Here is a 19,312-nt window from a genome sequence, read left to right as displayed (position 1 = left end):
GAAGGCTGCGTGTTAATTGTGCGTGAATGACAAGCAGAACATTGCCTGGAAGTTCACTGCAGGCTCAGGTTTCATGCCTAAGGGCTCGGTTAATTCTGCATTTGTTGTTTGACTGTAGTGTCTTGACCACGTCTCCATGCAGAGAGGTTTACAGACTGGAGGGCTGGATGTGGTAAGCGGTTTTCTTACACATCTCACTTGAAGAGCAACTGTACAGATGGTATGATGGTCTTGGGTTTGTGTTTGTTTACTTCCAGAAGCTCATGGATACGTAACTGTTTCTTCATCCATTGAAGTGTGGACCAACTAACTTAAACAAGCGAGCGAGGAATGGAGCTTTCTGTATATCCTTATGATTTGCCTCCGAAGTGAGGCCGTGCCAGGGTTTTGCACAGATGTATTTGCCCAATTCTAAAGCCGGCAAACTGAATAATGGCTAGTGCATCTCTGTCATGTTTCCAAGGGTGGGACTCGAGGGTGAGCACAAGAGTGTAAGGAAAAATAAGTAGAAGAATAATAAACTTAGAAAAATTAAATCTTAAAATATCTGTGGTAGCAAGTAATATCTTCTGTTAGCTGTGAGAAAGACTGAGATGAGACACCCAGATTTCTTCAGCAGCATACACATTTATCAGTAAAGCTAGGGGAAGCTATATAATTGGAATCTCATGTTAATTAGAATGTCAAATATATGCATAAACATAATGATTTTGAACATTTCCATGGGGAAAGTTGCCACTAAAACAACAGGGAAGAATTTCACTGCAATTAGAGATTTTAATCAACATCATTCATAGTGACCCTATGATTATCTGGAAAAGTCAAGTCATACACTTGACTTGGTGTTCAGTTATAAAGCACAACCCTTCTCCAGCACTGTTAAAAATAAATTTTTGATGATGCCTCAGTTTCTAGTTAAGAAATACTAAATAAATACGTAGATACTGTAAAAGGCCAGAGATTGTCACATAGAATAAAGGCCTAAAATGAGTTAAAAAGCAGAAGTTAGTGGAGAGCGTAGAAATCAATATACTTATGTCTTCATAACAAAGTAGCACATGCTATATAAGGAAGGGATTTTGATTAGAATTCCAACTCAATGAGGCATTCCTGTATCTTGGTAGATACTTAATACATTCAACAGCGGATATCAGATACCTGATGTTAAAGATGTAAGTTTCCTCCCCAATTTGAGTTAATGCCTTCACTGTTTCAGCTGTACCTATGTGGAGTGTCTCATGCGTTCTTCTGCTGCAATTTTGAAGTTTTGATGTTTCAGCTGCTTAGAAGTCTTCCTTTTCCCTCTCACCTCCCCACTCCCCAAAACAGAAAATCAAGATCTCTGCCTCTTTTAATTCTCAGAAATAATCTGTAAAGGAGGTTATTACAGTTGGTTTTTTAATTTTATTTTAAAATTTTAAATTGCTATATGCAGGGGTTTTTTGTTTTGTTTGTTTGTTTTTGGGTTAATGTACTTTAAATTATCTATTTGGGGGCATCACAATGTGTTCCTATAAGCCCATTGGTTGATGGATGTGAAAGTTTAAATTTAATTTACAGTTCAAATGAACATGTGGAACGTAAACCAATTAGGAGGTACGCTTTACTGTTACGAACTTCAGTTCAGCTCCCTTTGCAGCACTGTAACATTAAAATGTCCTTAAAAGACTTACTTTCTGATGCCTTAACTTATTGCATTTGCTAAATTTTGTAGCTGGTGCCTGTGTGCAGAAATTAACTGACATTAACAATTTAAAGTGGCATGAGCTAGTATAAATCCAATGAAAATGCTGAATGTGATGATTTGTTAATTGTTAATAGATTTCAAACTGCTCTGAATTTTTCAGTGGATACTGAAGTTTCACATACTTGTAACTGTTTCATTAGTTCTAATACATTGAGGAAGTGTACAAAAATCCATGGAAAATGTGAATAAATGAATGGGAGACTAAGCGTCTCGCGTGTATCCCTTTCATTTGATCTAGAAAACACTGTATTAATAAAATGAATTTTACAAATCAGTTGCTTGCAGGTGAACTCCTGCCTAGAAAATCCTGTGCACAGCCTTGCTGCTGCTAAAAGCAGCAGGGTCTTCCCTTCCCTCACCCCTTCCCCAAGCTGGCTGGGAAACCTGTCAGGTTGCTACGAGCCAGTTCAGCAGAACGTGTTCTTCTTGCATGGTCAGTGAGCTGAATCAGCTCAGAGGGAGGAGCGAGGGCTGCCTGCCACTAGAGAGAAAGCGCATGCAGAGAACACGGCTGTAGAGAGCGACCTCTAAAACCCCTCCACTTGAATTTTAAAAGACTGAAGAGCAAAAGTAAGATGTGTTGGCCTGATGGCATATGTAGGACTTCTTTTCGATCTAGCTGAAAAGCACTATCCTAAAGCCAGGTCACACAGCGATTCTTCTCTTCGTTGGTTTGTGACAGTTTGGCAATAGGAAAAAACAAGACAGACTTGTCATGAACAGTGTAGACCATCTTCCCAATGCACCATGAACTGCTGAGACTATCAGAGTGCCTGTTATCCAACTATTTTCTGCTATTAGCCACTACCATGCTGCTTAGCTGTACCTTAATTCTCTCGGTGTTTCTGGAGCCATCTACTTTATGCCCACGAATGGGAGCTGCTTCTTGCATGAGGATACGACTATTGGTTAGCGATGATCTAGACATCCCCCACCATCAGCCTCAATTACAGTGACTGGGAAAACAAGAGTCTATGTTACAGTTTAAAGATGCAGCTGCTATCAATAGAGCGCCACATTTCTACCTAAATGCCCACTACTTTAAAAAAAAAACAAACAAAACAACAAACCGCAAACAAAACAAACAACCAAACACAAACACAACCCTCAAACTGAACTTCATGCCCCTGGGATGTTGGCATCATTCCACGTTTCGGACATCTCTTACTTCCTTCTTGAAAAGACAGCCAGCACTGCTTACAGATCCCTCCCTAGCTTTCAGCAGCCACAAAAGAAAGCAAAGTTCTCAAGAGCAGAAACAAGCTTCTTATTCATTTCAGGTGGGGCAATCTAGGACATCCAACGCATAATGCTTTGCTAATCCCCAAAGATTTTGCCACTTGCACAACAGGAAGGGGCAAAGGTAACAGTGCAGAAGACAGCAAGTCCTGAACATCCAGACGAAGAAAACGCAACACTCCAAGACGTGCCTGCGTTAATCAAATCAGTCTCTCTCCTGAACAAGCATGAAAATACCCTTCAGCAGACCAGTTACAGCAACCAAGTCATACAGAAGATAGAGCTGATTCATCTGAAAAGCACATCGAGCACAAGCAAACAGCTATGTGCATGTCATCGGCTACAAAATAGTGAAGATGACAAGTAAACTGCGATCCAAACGATCCATTGACACAGGTTACCTGCTGTAAACATCCTGCTAAGCCAGAACTGAAGAGCACCGGCCCGCTGAGTAACGTAGCCTTGCACGTGACATGGCATTTGAAGCTGTGGAAGTCTGGTAAACAGCTTGCTTTGGTCAAATACTTGCTTTGTAGAAAGGTCATAAGACAGACAACTAAGTTCAGGTGGAGAAGAGCCACAGACCTCTTTGGATATTTAGCAGATGACGACTGGATTACAATCCTCTGCGCTACTGCACAGTTACAGCGTGTGACTGTGAGCACCCGTAACTGACCGGCCTGTGTGAAACGCAGGAGGAGCGGCACACAAGAACCAAAGGCTGCACAAGATGAGTAAAGCGGTAGAAGTAGTATGTACGTTCGAAGTAGCATTGATATAATCCAAGTTCTGTTGGGGTAGTATACTGCTCATTTTTTAAGGCATCATACTTGTTACAAATTCTTATTTGGGTCTGACCATCCTGAGTAAGTATGTAATAAAAATAAATATTCATAATCATCAGTTTAGAAGGTATTACTTACTATTAGGGACATCATAACCTTTACTGAGAGGTAGCAGAGAAATGGATCATCTCTGGAAGTCTGTAGAGGCTTCAGAGACAGGAATACAGTGTCCCTGCTTGGGCAGTAATATGAGTAAAAAGTCTCTGAATTTAGTTTACTACCTTCTATCACAGATGACATAATACAGTACAACTTTTGTCTAAATTATGGTCAAAGCTAGCTTTGGAGCCCTATGTGAACTGGTGGGCACTCAGGGCATTCTTCTTACCTGCAAATGGTAATTCTGTTGACTGCAATTCTGGGGAAAAACTTGAAGGTGGTTTCTCCATTGTGAAAAGCAAACTCCTAAACACTGAAGAGAAACGGAAGATCACATACCAATTTAATTACTTTGGCAGTTTATGAAACAGGCGTTTCCTTACCTTTACAACGAAGTCAGACATGACTACAGCAAACAATCACCTATGCTGAACTTCTCCTTATGTGCTGGGCAGGTTAAACCATGCAGCTACTCACCAGGAAGCACATAATTAATAATTCAGAATTCTTGCCGAGAAGGAAACTTGAATAGTAAGTCTTCTTTGCTCCTGATGCTACATCTATGACTCTGATTTTCAAAGCAAACCCTAGTCTATGACACTTGCAGCGATGAGCAAGGACGGAAGAGTGGGTTCTGCCGACCTTCTTGTCCTTCAGGAGCAAAGGAATGCCTCTAAGCTTGGTGCAGGCTTTAAGGCATTCTCTGTTTCTAAGTGACAAAGGGTTTTGATGAACACAGCAGTTGCATCTGAATTAAAGGTTGAGTTTGAAGAATCTGTAGACTAGTAAACTGCTTTTGCTGAATTTCCGCAGCAATATTGCTCCAGCAGGAACAGGCAGAAACGTTAACATAAACACCCTCTTCTGTCACGAGGAGACGGGAGGTGGAAAAGCACAGGTTGAGTAACCACAGGTTGTGAAATACTAAGTTACAATCACCAGAATCAACTGAATGTTGGCAATTAACAGGTAACAGGAAAACCTTAAAGCAGCTGGAACCAAAGCTTAGAGGCAAAGCTGGTTTTGAATGTAGGTGGTCACCCTGCACAGATCAGTGGAGACTTGGTGGCCTTCAAAATTATCAGCCAGCTCCATTCATTTCAATAGGGTTTTAAAACTTGTTTATTTCATCTCCATTGAACCAATTCTTTGAAGAGAATTCAGAACCATGTGAGTTGGCTACTTGCATACTTGTCTTCACAATTTATGTTATTGCCTGAAGTTCAGCGTTTTTTAGCAGTGTACTCACACCTCTACAGGCAGCGGCCACCCCAGTCTGCTTTGTTTAATAGGATGCATCCTCACCCTCTCCCACTCCTCACGTTCATCCTACAGTACAAAAAGGATGTTTTGCCAAAGACCGTTGTTTTTGCGTAGGTGCTGCAGGGTATGTATCACATGCAGGTACAAGGACAGCTATGTGGCTGGCCAATTTTGTCTTCTGCACCGGGAAGTGCAGTAGAGGGAAGAAGTCCACACTTCCCACATGTAAGTAAATCCAATCTGTGCACACAAACGCTTCTATCTTATCTGAACAAGAAATGGATCATCTACCTTGGTTTTCATACCGCCATCTCAATCAACATTAACCCTACTAGGGAAAGCCAATTAACTTGACTCAGGGAAAGAGTCTTCTGGCTTAACAATCATAAATGACTTATTTCCCATGATGAGATCACTAGATCCCATCCTTACCCCTGTGAGGAACCAAGCTAGGGACAGAACTTGAATCAACTAATATTTTCCTTGATTTTAGTATCTTTTCTTCACTGAGTGGCATCTGCTACTCTCAGATTCTCATCTACACTGTTAATGGAAAATGGGATCCAGAGTCTTCCTGTATTTTACTCCTTCGCTTTCTGCAGATTTTTCATTACAAGTTTCAGAAACAACATTTCTGACAGGAGTACACAAGTAACTAGTTGCTAGCACAGAAAGATGCATATTTTTAGTTCAATCTTCAAAGTGTGATTTTATTTTGTAAAATCAGACCTTGATGATAAACTTGTTGTGAAGCAATATTACAGTATGTATTGGGAGTATTTCCCCAGATGAGGACAAGCAAGCAGGACAAAGGACATGAGTTAACTTGGCTCCCCAAAGCAGGAGCTCTATTGGACGAGATACACTGCCACACTGTTGAACAAGATTTTTTTTCTTTTAGCATATTCATGAAATTAATTCACTAAGTGTGAAAGCTTTTCAAAGATGGATGTGACAATCTTCTGTCCCACCAGCATTTGGATTAAAAACAAAACCAAAAGCAGCACGCCTTTCCTGTCACTAACTCATGTTGAAAGACTAACCAGGCAGGCGAGGTTTATGACCCCACGATCTGCTGCTCTCTGTCTTTCGCACCCGTTTCAAAAAAAAAAAAAAAAAGCTTTCTCCACTATGGCTGCTTTCAAAAGCTTTCAATTTAAGGCATTCAAGGAAAAAAAAATCACACTTTTTGTTTCTAAGCATGTTGTTTTGCTCCTTTCCAACCTGTTAAGGTTCCTGTCCAATTGCATGGGCACGCACAAGAAACACACTGCCCACAATCTACCAAATATCCATATGCAGAACTAACACACCCTGAGCTCCTTCCCACAACCTCTGGGTCTTCGTTTCTTTTCTTTTGCCTAACATACCACGCACCTCCAATGATCATGCATGGCTTAGCAGAGATGTTGTCACTCCACACATGGTTCATAAAACAGCCTTGGTCTGGGATTCTTTGAAATGGAATAATCAGCAAGTTGTTACCAACTATATATATGAAGCATTTGTTTGATGAGCGTTCATTTTAACTCATTTAGATAGAAAAACCCCCAAAGAAGTCTACTGTGAAATGTCAGTCACAAAATCAGGTGGAGAGGGATCTTTAAACCAAACAGATTCAACGTCGGTACGCACCATTTAAGGCAGTATAAGCAGTTAAGAGCTAAAGGGCAATCTCATTTTTACAACACTGCACAAACCCATACTGAAGTTTTCCCTGAATTATCAGGAAGAAATCATACAGCCGTCAGTCTCCCAATATTACACTCTGCACAAACCTAAATGTTGACGCCTGCAAAATCAAGCTTAAAACAAAACATAGATCAGTTTAAAGAACTGTTTAGGGTGGTGGGTTTTTTTTTGTGTGTTTTGTTTTGTTTTAATGGTAGCAGCTAAAGGAAAAAACAAAAAGCCTTTTTAAACAAATCCAGGCGTACATTGACTTCGTCTTCTTCATACAATGTCAAGTTGTCAGAGGCTAATCATGACAGATTCAGTAAGGAGGGTCAGAAGTGAGCATCGCTCAAAGTGGAGTAAGAACGAAGAGTAAAGAGGCTCCTTTGCCCCTCGGGTGTGTCTCTGGCAATGCTACCATGAGTGCCACTGAGCCCTACTCTGCCATTTATGCTTGCCACCAGCAAGGAACACGTTCAAACTCAAACACCACCAGGCATGGTAGAGAGAAAAACACTATTAACAAAGCTCATGATTGTTTAAGAGGTCTGTTTATTGGCTGCAGGGTCCAACACTTTTCTGCACTGCTGCCATACACAAAGTCAACTCTACTTTTGGTGCACAAAGGTTCTCCTTGCTCTTTGTTCAAAGGGCTCGGTACAGTGCAGCATGATTTTCAACCCATCATCTTTTAATCAACACTGATGATCAATGAGGCAAAATAACCAAACCCATGCAACATGTCCGATAAACTTAGGCAGAGGATATTTATATATTTACACAGAGAATGTCAACATTTTAACCTGCTTGCAGCCTTGTATTATCTTGACCAAGCATCCAAACAGCTACATTCTGGTTGTAAATACTCTTTCATTTAAGGTTTGGTGTAAAAGCTACTTATTTCACAATGCCTTTAACTGGATTCTACCGTACCTATTTTGACACAGAATTCCTACACACCAGCGCCCACACACTTTCAGTCACACCTCACAAAACAAGATAAGGCATTCGCAGACAGCTGACTGCTGTGATGACGAGAAATCCATTTTCCAGAGCTTTCAGCCACGACCCTTTGGAGACCATGAGAGTCTTCAAACACGAAGGGCGAATCTGTAGGAGACTGCCAGTTCTTCTGAGAACTATAAATTTGTCATTTCTTGACACAACACAGATAGAATTTACAACTACTTTATTAATTCCTAAATAAAACTTTGTTCTTAAACCCCACTGGATAGCAACAGGGCTTAGGCACTTCTGAAGATTTATCTTATATCTATCTTTAACCAAGGGAAAGCTTCAGACTACAAAATACAGGACAAGCAATCATCTGGAAAGGGAAAAATTAATGATTGGCAAGAAGCAGGTCAATAGTCTAAAGTATAGACTAGTTATGTGGACTCCACATTCATACAGAACTTCAGTGACCAGATGGGATTCTGTACATGAAGGTCTGCTGGAAGAAATCCGTCTGCAGAGCCAAGGACTTCACTGTTCAAATTAAAACTTGGCAGTAATATACTTTGGGAAAACCCACTTTACTGTGAAAATGTCACCCAGGCAAACAATTGTCTTTTCAGGAAAGCACACTGTGCCCAAAACTGAAAAGCTAAGTAACAGTGACCCAGAGTCCAACATGTTCAAGCCTTGTAAACAATGAAGACCAGGAGAATAAAAAGAGAAGGAACATGAAAGATTTGTGGCATTTCTCAAAATGGCTTTTTTCTTTTACAAGGAGACTTGGAATCCACTCTGTGCTGGCTGGCAATAAGAATGTGATTTCACATACACGGTGGTCTCTAAGGCAGAGCAATAATCGGCAAATGTAAAATAACTGATTTAAGAGCTTTCTTTAAAAAAACAAAGGCTTTTTACCTGTTAAATTGATAGCAGTGACAAAACCTGTTAAGGGTGAAAAGATTTAAATCCTTGCATTTGACATCTCAATACACCTCATCTATGGACAGTTCAAGTGATAAACCTTGATCTCCAGAGGGAGTGAATAGGCAGAAGGATGGAAGAATTTAATTGAGTAATGAGGTATGGTGGCATTCTGTAAATAAATAAAGCTGTTCTGCAAAGCTTCCCAAATTTGTTAACCATACTGCATTCTCCACATCAACATAACTAATGAAAACCACTGTTGCTCCAACAGCTAAGACATCGGACAGCCATACAGGCTTTATGGCATGCAGAACACACCAGTTCATTCCTCAACACTTATTTTAAATGGCCAACAGAGGCTCCAAACTGGTGCTTAGGAGCTTTACTGCTTAGGAGCTTTACTGCTTAGGAGTACGGAATTAAACCTCCTCCAAATTAAAAGGGTGAGAGGTTCCTATTAGCATTCCCTTTTCTTTTTTTGGTATAGTGCAATAGCATGCTAAGGGCTCAGCTGCGCCATCTTGACCCAAGCAAAACTTTGATCATCTTCCATGTCAATATGTCTATACAAGGACACTAAATTACAATTTCAGAGTTTGTCTAAAAGCAGAACAAAATGTGGAATTTTTTTTCCCCCACTTGATGGCAGAAAGTGGGAACAGGGGCTATCCATAAGAAGTCAAGGTCAGTTGTTTAGAGAAGAAATAACTGAGAATCTACTCGTTTCCAAAAAGCACTATCAACATTCAGTAGGACTTTTTGACCTGTTTTTCTGAGGATGTCCATCTGGCATACCTGTAGCCCTTTTCTACTAAAAAAGGTGAGTCTTCAATGTACCTATAGCATACCAGTAGTAAGATACAAGAAATGAACTGACTTTTTTTAGGACGTTTACATGGTAGCCCTTCAAAAACTAGACATCAAACTTCGCCCACATACATGTGACAGAGCAGACGATAACTCCTGCGTAATAGACGTGGTACGTGAACTGTACTTTCTGCAACATTGCCTTTATACTAAGGTACTAGTTTAGAGTCATTCTTCGTTTGCTCTGAAATAGTACGCAGCAAGATTTGCTCAGTCTTTCAGATGACATAAAATTAAGCTACCTAAACATACTACATGATTCCAAGAAAGCATTACAAACTGCTGTCGACCTGAGCAGTGTTCAGGCACCTACACCTAGCACTCGGCTTCCAATCTGGATACTTTTCCTTTTCACATATGTTATTCCTCTGACTGTTTGACTGAAAAGTACCAATTGTACTAGTAGTACAATATTAACCCCCTCTCTTCGCCCTTTCCAGTAAGTATTTAAGGGAAACTGAACACTGATTTGCCCAGCCCAACAGTTTGAAAGTGCAGAATAAGGAGCATCTTGAGAAGCTTTAGAGTAGGACTGGTCTTCTAGCTGAAGAGTGGTCTAATTCTCAGCATGGGCATAGGGAGAACATTTGTATCAACTGACATTAGGCACACTACCTAGAGATCTCAGGTAAGCACTATACTGACTAGGAAGTTCCTTGAGAGGACACTTGAGCTGCTGATTTAGGACTCCACCGCTTCCCCTGGCTCAGGATGAAAGCCTGGGCACCCAAGCTACATTCCTCAGGTTAGACCACATGAACACCCTCACACAGACACATGCACAACTGCACGCTCCCACGGCGCAAGATTCAAAGGCTGCAACATGAAAAGTGGCTGTGCTGGTAATGACAAAGTGAACATTTTTTCTAACGCTGCTGCAACAGCTTTGAAGTGAACCAAAAACTGGTCAGCCATCCCTGTCATGCACTCATGCTGCCGGTGTTAAAAGTGCCATCACTCTGCGCTAAGCTGACTGCTTTCAGGCCTAGCCTCAAATAAAAAAGACCTGCTTACCATGCTGGATTCACCATGTCGGGCTGAATGATAAAGTTAGTCTACCTTTATGATGGAGTGGAGCTATTCCATGGAACCTAGGCCAAGGAAAAAAAGCAGAAAGTCCTATTTGAGATGTTAAGTCATCAGATGCCATTGAGAGAATAACAACAAAGCCCTTGGAAAGATTGGGTATGAGGGAGACAAAGGTCCAGGCTAGAGCACATGCCATTTGCTAACTGTGGCAACAGCATTTAGGTGCTCAGAGTCTGAAAAGTGACAAAAATGGCATCTTCGCTCTCCCTCTGTGCATGTATTGGAGTCTCACATGCTCTAAGTGACAGGAAACCCCCTCCTTTCTTGTGCCAGTTACACAGTTGCAAATAAACTGAAGTATTGACCGGCTCCCACATCAGAACAGTGAACCAGACTGCAGCAGTCTCAGTATTTAATAATTTAGCTTTCAAATGTCAAGGACAGCAGCGTTTGCTATTTAGGGAAAGCTGCATTTTACCTGTAAACATAAGGCTTTTTTTCCTGAGAGCTCCTGACACACAGTTTCAGACCTCCCACTATGCTATTTTTAGTCACTTTTCAGAGCAGGATTACATTTCAATCTTTTGTCTTTCAAGAAAACTCTCTGGGCTTCAGCATGTAACAGCACAGCGGAACACCACCAGGCGATGAAGAATCCGGGCGAGCTGCCCGACCATTAATCAGCTCCCATGCCTTCCCTGGCTGCACGCGCGACCGCAAGACGACTCTACGTACTCTCAAGTCCAGTGCATGCAGGAGGATGTTGGTTATCGGTAAGGTTTTTACGTTTTGGAGTCCAATTACGGCCTCCTATTTTTCCACTTTAGGCTCAAAGGTGTATCGACTCAGCTGACAGAGAGAGATGAGCAGCACTAGTACTGGATATGAACCTCAGCTTCACGATAGCAGCACATTTTAGCCCTCATTTTCACCGGCTCGTTTTCTTAGCCAGTTCTCGAGGATGAAAACGTTGCTGTTCTTTGGTAGATACGGAAATCTGTCAGCAGAAGTTCACCTGTCCTAACACTGACACGCCAACAAATGGGAACATTTTCAGCCTCTTTTAAGCGCTGTCCTGACCCACTGCACATACCAAAACGGTGATGTTATCTTCGTAGCATCTTTTTCCTTTTCCTCCCTCAGTAGGAAATTACTCTCTCATCCCTTCAATCCCCACACGCACGCGCTCACACATACATTAAGCCAAACCGACAAGGAGAGGGTATGGGCAAGAGTCTATGGAACGACGTTCATTAGTACATCATTATGAAATTCTCAGGTTGTTTCTCTCAAAGAATATAAAGTTTAACACATTCTGTACATATTGTTGGTTTCTTTGTTATAAAGTAAACACAGTAACAAACTGTCCATAAAGCGTTGAGTTGTTTGAAACACAGCCCCTTCTCGTTTTATCTCGCTGAAAGTCCTCTTCCAGTCCGAAACACTCAAGCGATGTACTGCAAGTGTGCATACGGCGTATGACAGCAGAGGAAGGAAGAAAGAGGCACTTTTGATCGGCTGGTATTCTTGGACTTCCCTTTTTCCTGCGGAGGTTTATGTTCCTGACACTAGATGGTAGTGTTAGCACAGAAAACCGCTGTGGTTAGGCACTTGGCAACAAGGCTCCAAGGCAGTGCCCGCTCTCTGCTATGTCATCAGAATTGGTTTCTGCCGCACTTCCAGGATATCTGGGCAAGGGAGAGAAACAAAGATACAGCAAACTTAGGAGGGGCTCCTGGAAGTAGCCGCAGTATCAGAAAGCATGAAGAACCAGAGATTGTGGACTGCAGCAGTCCTCCTGTTACACTGCTAAAGGAATTTAAAACACGAGCATGTGACTTTGCCTATTAACTAAGTCCAATTTAATTCCTCCCCAGCTGCATCCTACTTGAGAGATGGTAAGCCACAAATATATCTATCACATAGAGATGACGGCTAATCTAGTAAGTATTATTTACAGTGAGATGAAGAAACGTGTGTCAGAGTGGTGAATCTTCCAGAGAAACAGGTGGAATGGCCATTACAGGAGATGCCAAGGGGTTTCCCTTTCTTGGAGGGAGAAGTGAACCATCCCCAAGACCCTTAAAGAGGCTTTTGGCTCTGAAGACATGGATACAAATAATTCAACTGTTTCATCCATTCCACAGCCCGAAGCCTACATTTCTGCACTCAAAAAGCTGCCACGAAACCCACTCCTTTTTTTAGTTCCTCAGTTCCATATCGTCCAAATGTGACAGAATATTAACCTGTAAATATCTGTCATAATCACAGGCATCTTGCCAAATGTGGACAGTAAAACCAGCATACTGGCACAGCAGTACATAGAAATATCTGGAAAACAGGCTGCTTGTCCTTTTCAAGACTACATGTAGAATAAAGAACATGAGAAAAGGGAGCACACGCTTAATTAAGAGGCTGATCACATACAGCTGCATGAAGAGGATGACGTGAGTAAAAATTGATCCACAGCTTCAGAGGGCTTTAGCCACACTTGTGAAGAACAAAAAACAGCAGAGTCAGTCCAGTGAAGGGCCATAAAGATGATTAAGGGATTGGAAGATCTGACATACGAGGAAAGGCAGAGAGAACTGGGATTATCCAGCATGGAGAGAAGGGTCAGAGTGAAGCAAGTATTATCAACATGTATAAACTCCAGACATTTTAAAATGTACTTTGATCCCTATCACTAGGATTTTAATTTCTTACTACAGGCTTCCTAAACTACTCAACAGAGATGAGCATCTTTCCCACTTCACCCTGGTCCACGTGTAGTGCTCCTGGCTTGCTGGAAAGCTGCCACTGGTGCATTAACTACAAAAAGGCACTGGAAACGGGCTCTACCCGATGTGCCAAGCTAAAGCAAACACAGGTCGTGAAAAAATACAGATTAAAATTCTGCTTTACAGCTCAGACCTTTCATATCCTATTTCTGTGCATCCCAGTACACATAAGGTTGCAGGAGTCGATGTAAACAAATTAAGTCTCAGAAAGGATGTTCAAGCTCAAAGGAAATATTTGAGCACGGAGGCATTTATGCCACCCACTTGAGCAAGTATTAAATGCCAGCAGGAACAATACATCTTTTATGAACTCCAAAATGCCTATGGTGAGAGAGGTGAACGAGCTTGATAATCTAACAACTAGTTAACTGGAGTAATCAATGTACTATGATCAGGAATAATTACATATTTTGCCGAAACATTGTTCAAAATCCACCTTAATTAGAGCACCAATTTCTTCTGGAATCTATAATTTCTTTTAAATTGAAATAAATCTCCACATACAGTGAAAGGGCAAATGTAGAAACTCCTCTTTGCTAAGTATAATTTCCACTTCTACCTTATCAGCTACAATTTCCTTCCCTGTAGAGTAAGAGCCAGTCTGCTTTTGGCAACAGGCTCCGAGATCTCAGCCTGCAAACGAGGACACGATTGCAGCTGTTACTATTACACTAACACAATACAGTATGACAATAATACCATACTATCTTCTTATCTCTTTTAGCAGCAAATTAACCTGTTTAACAACAGATTGCTTAACTCCTTTCCTTTAGCTACCCTTTCAGGAAGAGTTTGGAAATAATCACTGTGTAATAGATGGGTTTTGTTCTCAGGTGTGTTCCTTTTTTAGACTCAGACAAGAAAAACCAGGCACTGATCAAAAGTCCAGTGCAACCCAGACAACCCCATTCAGAAGCCATCCCATCTGCTGGATGGGAAGATAAGGAAAAAGATGAAGTTCTAAGAGGAAAGTAACAGTTATAAGGATCTTCCAAGGTTCAGAGACAGGACTTCACACTGCTCTGGGATCAGAACTTTATCTGGTCCAGATTTTGGAGTTGAGCAATAGTTCTGCCCAAGATACTGCTGTGCAGCTGGATCAAAACTTTCTTTCTGCCCACAGTGGTCAATGAGAAGGCATTCAGGGCTTACCTAGGACGAACTGAAGCGAGTGGACAATAGCACTAGTAATGTCTACATGAAAGAAACCCACCACTGCATTTAGACAAAGAAGAGCAGCCCTTAACCACTGCAATTGTCTCAGTTTTTCAGACTTATCTCAAGAGTCCCACGGGCACCCTCATACTGCAAGCTGTATCCCTGAAAGGCTAGCAGGCTGCTGATGGATAGAGTTCAAATAGACCAGTTGTTTCTCTACTCTACTTGTATATGTAGGCAGACGAGTTATCTGGACGAAATCAAAAACTTCAGTACCGCCTGCAGACTGTAAAACCCAACTTATTGTGCTACCCTAGCCCAGGTAAAACAAACGCAGAGTGGCCGTCACCACTGTAAGTAATTGGCATAGCTAGACCAACAACACGGAGGATGCTGATTACTGATGGCAGAACACACAAACATCATGTCTAGTTAAAGACATCGGGCACCTGACAAGTTTATGGGCATCAGTGTAGGCACTTTGATCAGACCAAGCAACTTATATGGAAACTAAATCTAAGAGTCGAAACTGGCAAAGGAGGTCGGTCACTCCAAATTCCAGAGCTACCTTTCTGTAACCTTCTCAGTCATAGGCCTCAGCTACAACTATGCTGTCAGTGGATGGGCTCACAATGAGTTGCCTTGCACTCATGAGATAGATGAAGTTTGAATTTCAGTATTAAAGCAACTAGTGTTCCTCTGGAAGTTTCTTAGAACAATCTACCAACTTGTTTGAATCGTCACCAAGACGAACTGGCCCAAAGCCAGAGAACAGGTTGACACCATTCCACTTGTTCACATTCATTTGCCGCTACAGTATTTCCTTCGCAGAGAAATACTTGTTCCTCTCTCTTAGGAGCAAAATCCCACACACAGAAGGCCGTCTTGGAATCAAAGGACTCTATGTATAATACATGTTAAAATTCACCTGTTAAAATTCGATGCAATGGCAAAGTGATGTAAGTTAAGTGTGCATAGAGTAGAAAGTTTTCATCTGTTCTGTTCAGTTTCAGCCATGAGCCCACCAGAGACCGTCCCGTTCCAGATAAGGACCGTGACCGCAGATTTGTTGTGTTATGTAGATCTGTAAAAGTAGAAGATAGCAAGCTTGAAGTGACTATGCTTTCTGTTTTATTGGAAGATCCAATGAAAGCTTCTGAAAGTCAAAAAACAAAAAGCCTACTATTCATTGTCTAGACATGAAATCACATACAGCTCACTATTATTGCTATTTTTATTTGTTTCACATCACTCAGATCTTGCCCAGCACAGAGTTTACCATTTACACTGAAGCTAATGAATTATATCAGCAGCTGGACGCAGTAGTAAACCATTATCCACTAACAGACCAGCCAGGAGAGGGAAAGAAGCCTTTGCTATCACACTGCACATGCAGAATCCTAACCCAGCCTTTTCTCATATACAAAATAATAGAATATCCCTACAATTAAGAAGTTACTCATGCAGAAATTCACAGGTGTAAGAGAAGGAAATCCTATCTTATGAAGAAAATTGACATCTACGAGACAGGAGGAGAGTCAGTATTAATAAGCCAGTTCACTGCAGATTTCCATGCATCCCCCAAGCTGGACCCTTCAGCAGTGCCATTCTTCCCATAATTACTTTAAAGGTCCACAAGTAATTTTTAAAACAAAAGCATGCTGAATCCACGGTAGGTTAGAGGTGTTTTTTACACCTGCAGGTCTCTCCCACAGCCAGGAATGCACATGTCATATTTTGAGTGTTTCTAAATTTTCCCTCCATTCCCCTGTAAAACTCAGCCCTGTCCCACAATGCTAAAAGCAGATGTTCAAGTGAACACAACAATTCTGGTCCAGACAATCCAAGCTCTGGGACTCATTTGATTCAAAGCAGGTCCTGATCCACACAAAGAGGTCCTAAAGCACAGGAAAAATACATAGTGGCAGCAACTCTAGTAAGGATGCATAACAAGGCTGGAAGAAAGAAAAAAAAACCCACAACCAACTTATTTTCCTCCTTTCCTACAAATGTGTATAACCAAGCAGTCTATTCCCTCCCTCCACACGTTGCCACCATGCCAAGAGCACTGTGGTGATCACGTCAGAAGGTCCTGACTCTGGTAGCTGGAATAAGTCCAATTCTGTGTCATGCTTGCACACAGCAAAAGTAAGTGAAGTGGACCCTCACATGTTGTTCCTATCCACAAAACGTCTGTCTGCATTGGGACAGGTCTGCGGCAGCACTGGTCAGACCAAGGACACAGCTGATCTTTAGAAAACCACGTTTTCCTCCATCCACAAAACCAAAAGGCACCCACGTATCTCTGCTTCTACAGTTCACCCAGTAACGGGCTTTTTGAAGACATCTGTTTCCCTCCAAATCAAGAGAAATTCATCACTGCAACTCCTGAGCAAAACATTTGTAGGACACTCAGGTTTCTGAAATTTGTAAAGAAATCTCATTTTAGTTACTTCTTGTAGAAATCTCGTATTTGAATAAATTAAACTTCCTAGTGTAAGCTTTTAAAAATATTCTTCTGTTTTAGGACCAGGAATAACAAGGTCAAACATTTATAACTAAGTGAAACCACACTTCTTGGTACTTTATATACGTGCTATAAAATGTATGGAAAAACTGGAATTGTTTCCTTCCATAAATATATTAGAAGGAAAAGAAAATTAAAATAATAGAATGTTCATCGTTATGATTAAATATGCTAGGATCAGACCCTGCAAAACAACACTGAAGACACTACCACCACATACAAGGGCTGCCAGATAAATGCCTTGAACTCCATTCTATCCTGTGCAACCTCCAAGAGAAAGGTATGCAAAGCAGGACTCCATCTGGGAAAGCTGCCTTTCTCCCCACACTACATAGCAATTGACCCAAGTCCTACCCTTTGCCTAGTAGAACATGTTAAAATACATCTCATTTGTAGTAACAGATGTTTTGACTAGGCAAATTAAGGAAAAAGAGATGAGGAAAGGTTTCTATTGATGGAACCCTGAATTAGTTACAACCAGTTATAGTTTAAGTTGCGAAGAATTTGAATTAAATATTATCACTTAGTCTTGTTTTTTTAATGTGCAATTCCCTGTTAGCTAAGCTGATCCCGTACCACTGACGGGTAATACCTTTGCTACTACAAACAGAACTTGTGATCTGGAAATTACCTTATCTAGTAGCATGCCAACAGATAGTTAAGATTTTTTAGCTTTTCGACTGACTTGTTTTTAAACATATGAAAAGCAGTTTGGACTTCAACAATTGTGAGTTTCCCACCTAAAAAAAACGGGATATGACTGGATTTATACTGAATAAGACTTCTTATCTTCTGAATCAGACTCAATTTTTTATCTTGTTGGTTGTTTCACACTAAGTAACTAGAAAGCAAAGGAAGAGTTCCACAAAACATTAAACCGTTATATAAACAAATGCATTAGGTTTTCTTGTGAGAGAGTTCAGAACTGATTCAAAGCCAGTTGAAGTAAATGCCTTTTCAACAACTTCAACCAACTCTGGATCAAATCAATGAATTCAGAGAACTTGTCCATGACAGCATGCTCTGCCCTACTACATCGTGATATCTGGCTCTTTCCTGCTCAAGTTTCTCTCAAATGAGTCTATATAAAAGGGGAAATAGGTTTTAAACACATGTAAGAATTGTTGGTCTCCAGCCTTCAAAAAGATGCTAAGCTTGTGAATAATCCCATTTTCAGAGTGGCACTGGCATGGGACTTTCTGTGAAGCTAGGTTTTTCACACTGCAAACCTTTTGGAAAATCCAGCATTGGGATCCCTTTCTATAGCTCTGTGTGCTCCCCAAACAAGTCTGCTTAGCTGGTATTACTTCTCTCACCTCCTCCATCATCATCTCTGAAGAACTCCTCACTGTCATTTGCTGAGTGGGATTTTTTCATCTCAGCAATTCGATTTCGGGGCACTTTTCTCTTGAGGGATGGGGAGAAAAATGATGGGCGATTGTTGCGTTCCGGTGTTGGTGGTGTGCTGAAAGAAGTGACCTGAAAGGGAAACAGAAGAAACACTAAGAAAGTTGTGTTAAAAAGTGATATGCTTCTAGTAAAAAATAATCAATCTCAAATGCGTGCCATGAGGCAGTCACATGTGTAAAAATCAGATTCATGACTGGTATCTAGCTTTCAGTTTTATCAGAGTGGACCAAAGAATGCCAACTGAACAGTCATCTCAGCTTCAAGATGCTCAGCGAGATGAAAATATTTTAATATATCATCACCCTCAATGGTTACCTGAACCAAGAAAAACCTCTCTCCTCAGCTGATCACTTTTAACATGGATTTACGGTCACAAAGGAACAAAATTAATACTTTAGGCACCAAGAATGTCAATCTTATTTTTGCATGTTGAAATTCAGAAGACTTAATAGGCTAAGAATATATGGTACTGGACATACTAAAGTTGGGTATCTTCATTTCTTTGGCAAACACAAGGTAGTAGTTTCCCTGCTTAGAAGGATGACACATGGGATTATTGTGACAGGCTGCGGTGTCTCTGTGAAGCAAGGTCACAAGGCAATTACTTAACCCAAGATGCTGATGCAACAGTGAGGTCAACGTACAATTCTATGTATACCATATTTCAATATAGGATGGAGAACAAGTTGAGATGCCCCTGATGATTAGGTTAGTCTCTAAGTGATGACAAACACAAGGATATAATTGTCTACGGCAAAACACAGATTAGGGATGAAACTATAGACATCCTTCC

General features: G+C 41.1%; 1 protein-coding gene across 3 annotated transcripts in view; it reads right to left on the bottom strand.

Annotated features, from left to right (window-relative positions):
* Window positions 1-10,723: 10,723 nt before the first annotated feature.
* The window catches only part of KIAA0930 (KIAA0930 ortholog), a 75,942-nt gene continuing 67,353 nt past the window's right edge, over window positions 10,724-19,312 (bottom strand). For 2 of the 3 annotated variants that reach the window (XM_086611203.1, XM_086611204.1), the window contains 3 exons: window positions 18,426-18,588; window positions 15,511-15,666; window positions 10,724-12,332 (listed from right to left, as the gene is read on the bottom strand). In XM_086611203.1, coding sequence (XP_086467329.1) covers window positions 12,292-12,332; window positions 15,511-15,666; window positions 18,426-18,588 — 360 coding nt within the window. In that variant the 3' untranslated portion in view covers window positions 10,724-12,291. The remainder of the gene's footprint in view (window positions 12,333-15,510; window positions 15,667-18,425; window positions 18,589-19,312) is intronic. The other variant, XM_086611205.1, reaches the window with a different exon arrangement.

Source organism: Tauraco erythrolophus, chromosome 4, assembly GCF_009769465.1.
Source record: "Tauraco erythrolophus isolate bTauEry1 chromosome 4, bTauEry1.pri, whole genome shotgun sequence".
NCBI lineage: Eukaryota > Metazoa > Chordata > Aves > Musophagiformes > Musophagidae > Tauraco > Tauraco erythrolophus.
The sequence above is the reverse complement of the archived record's forward strand: the minus strand, read 5'-3'. Positions and strand labels throughout refer to the sequence as shown.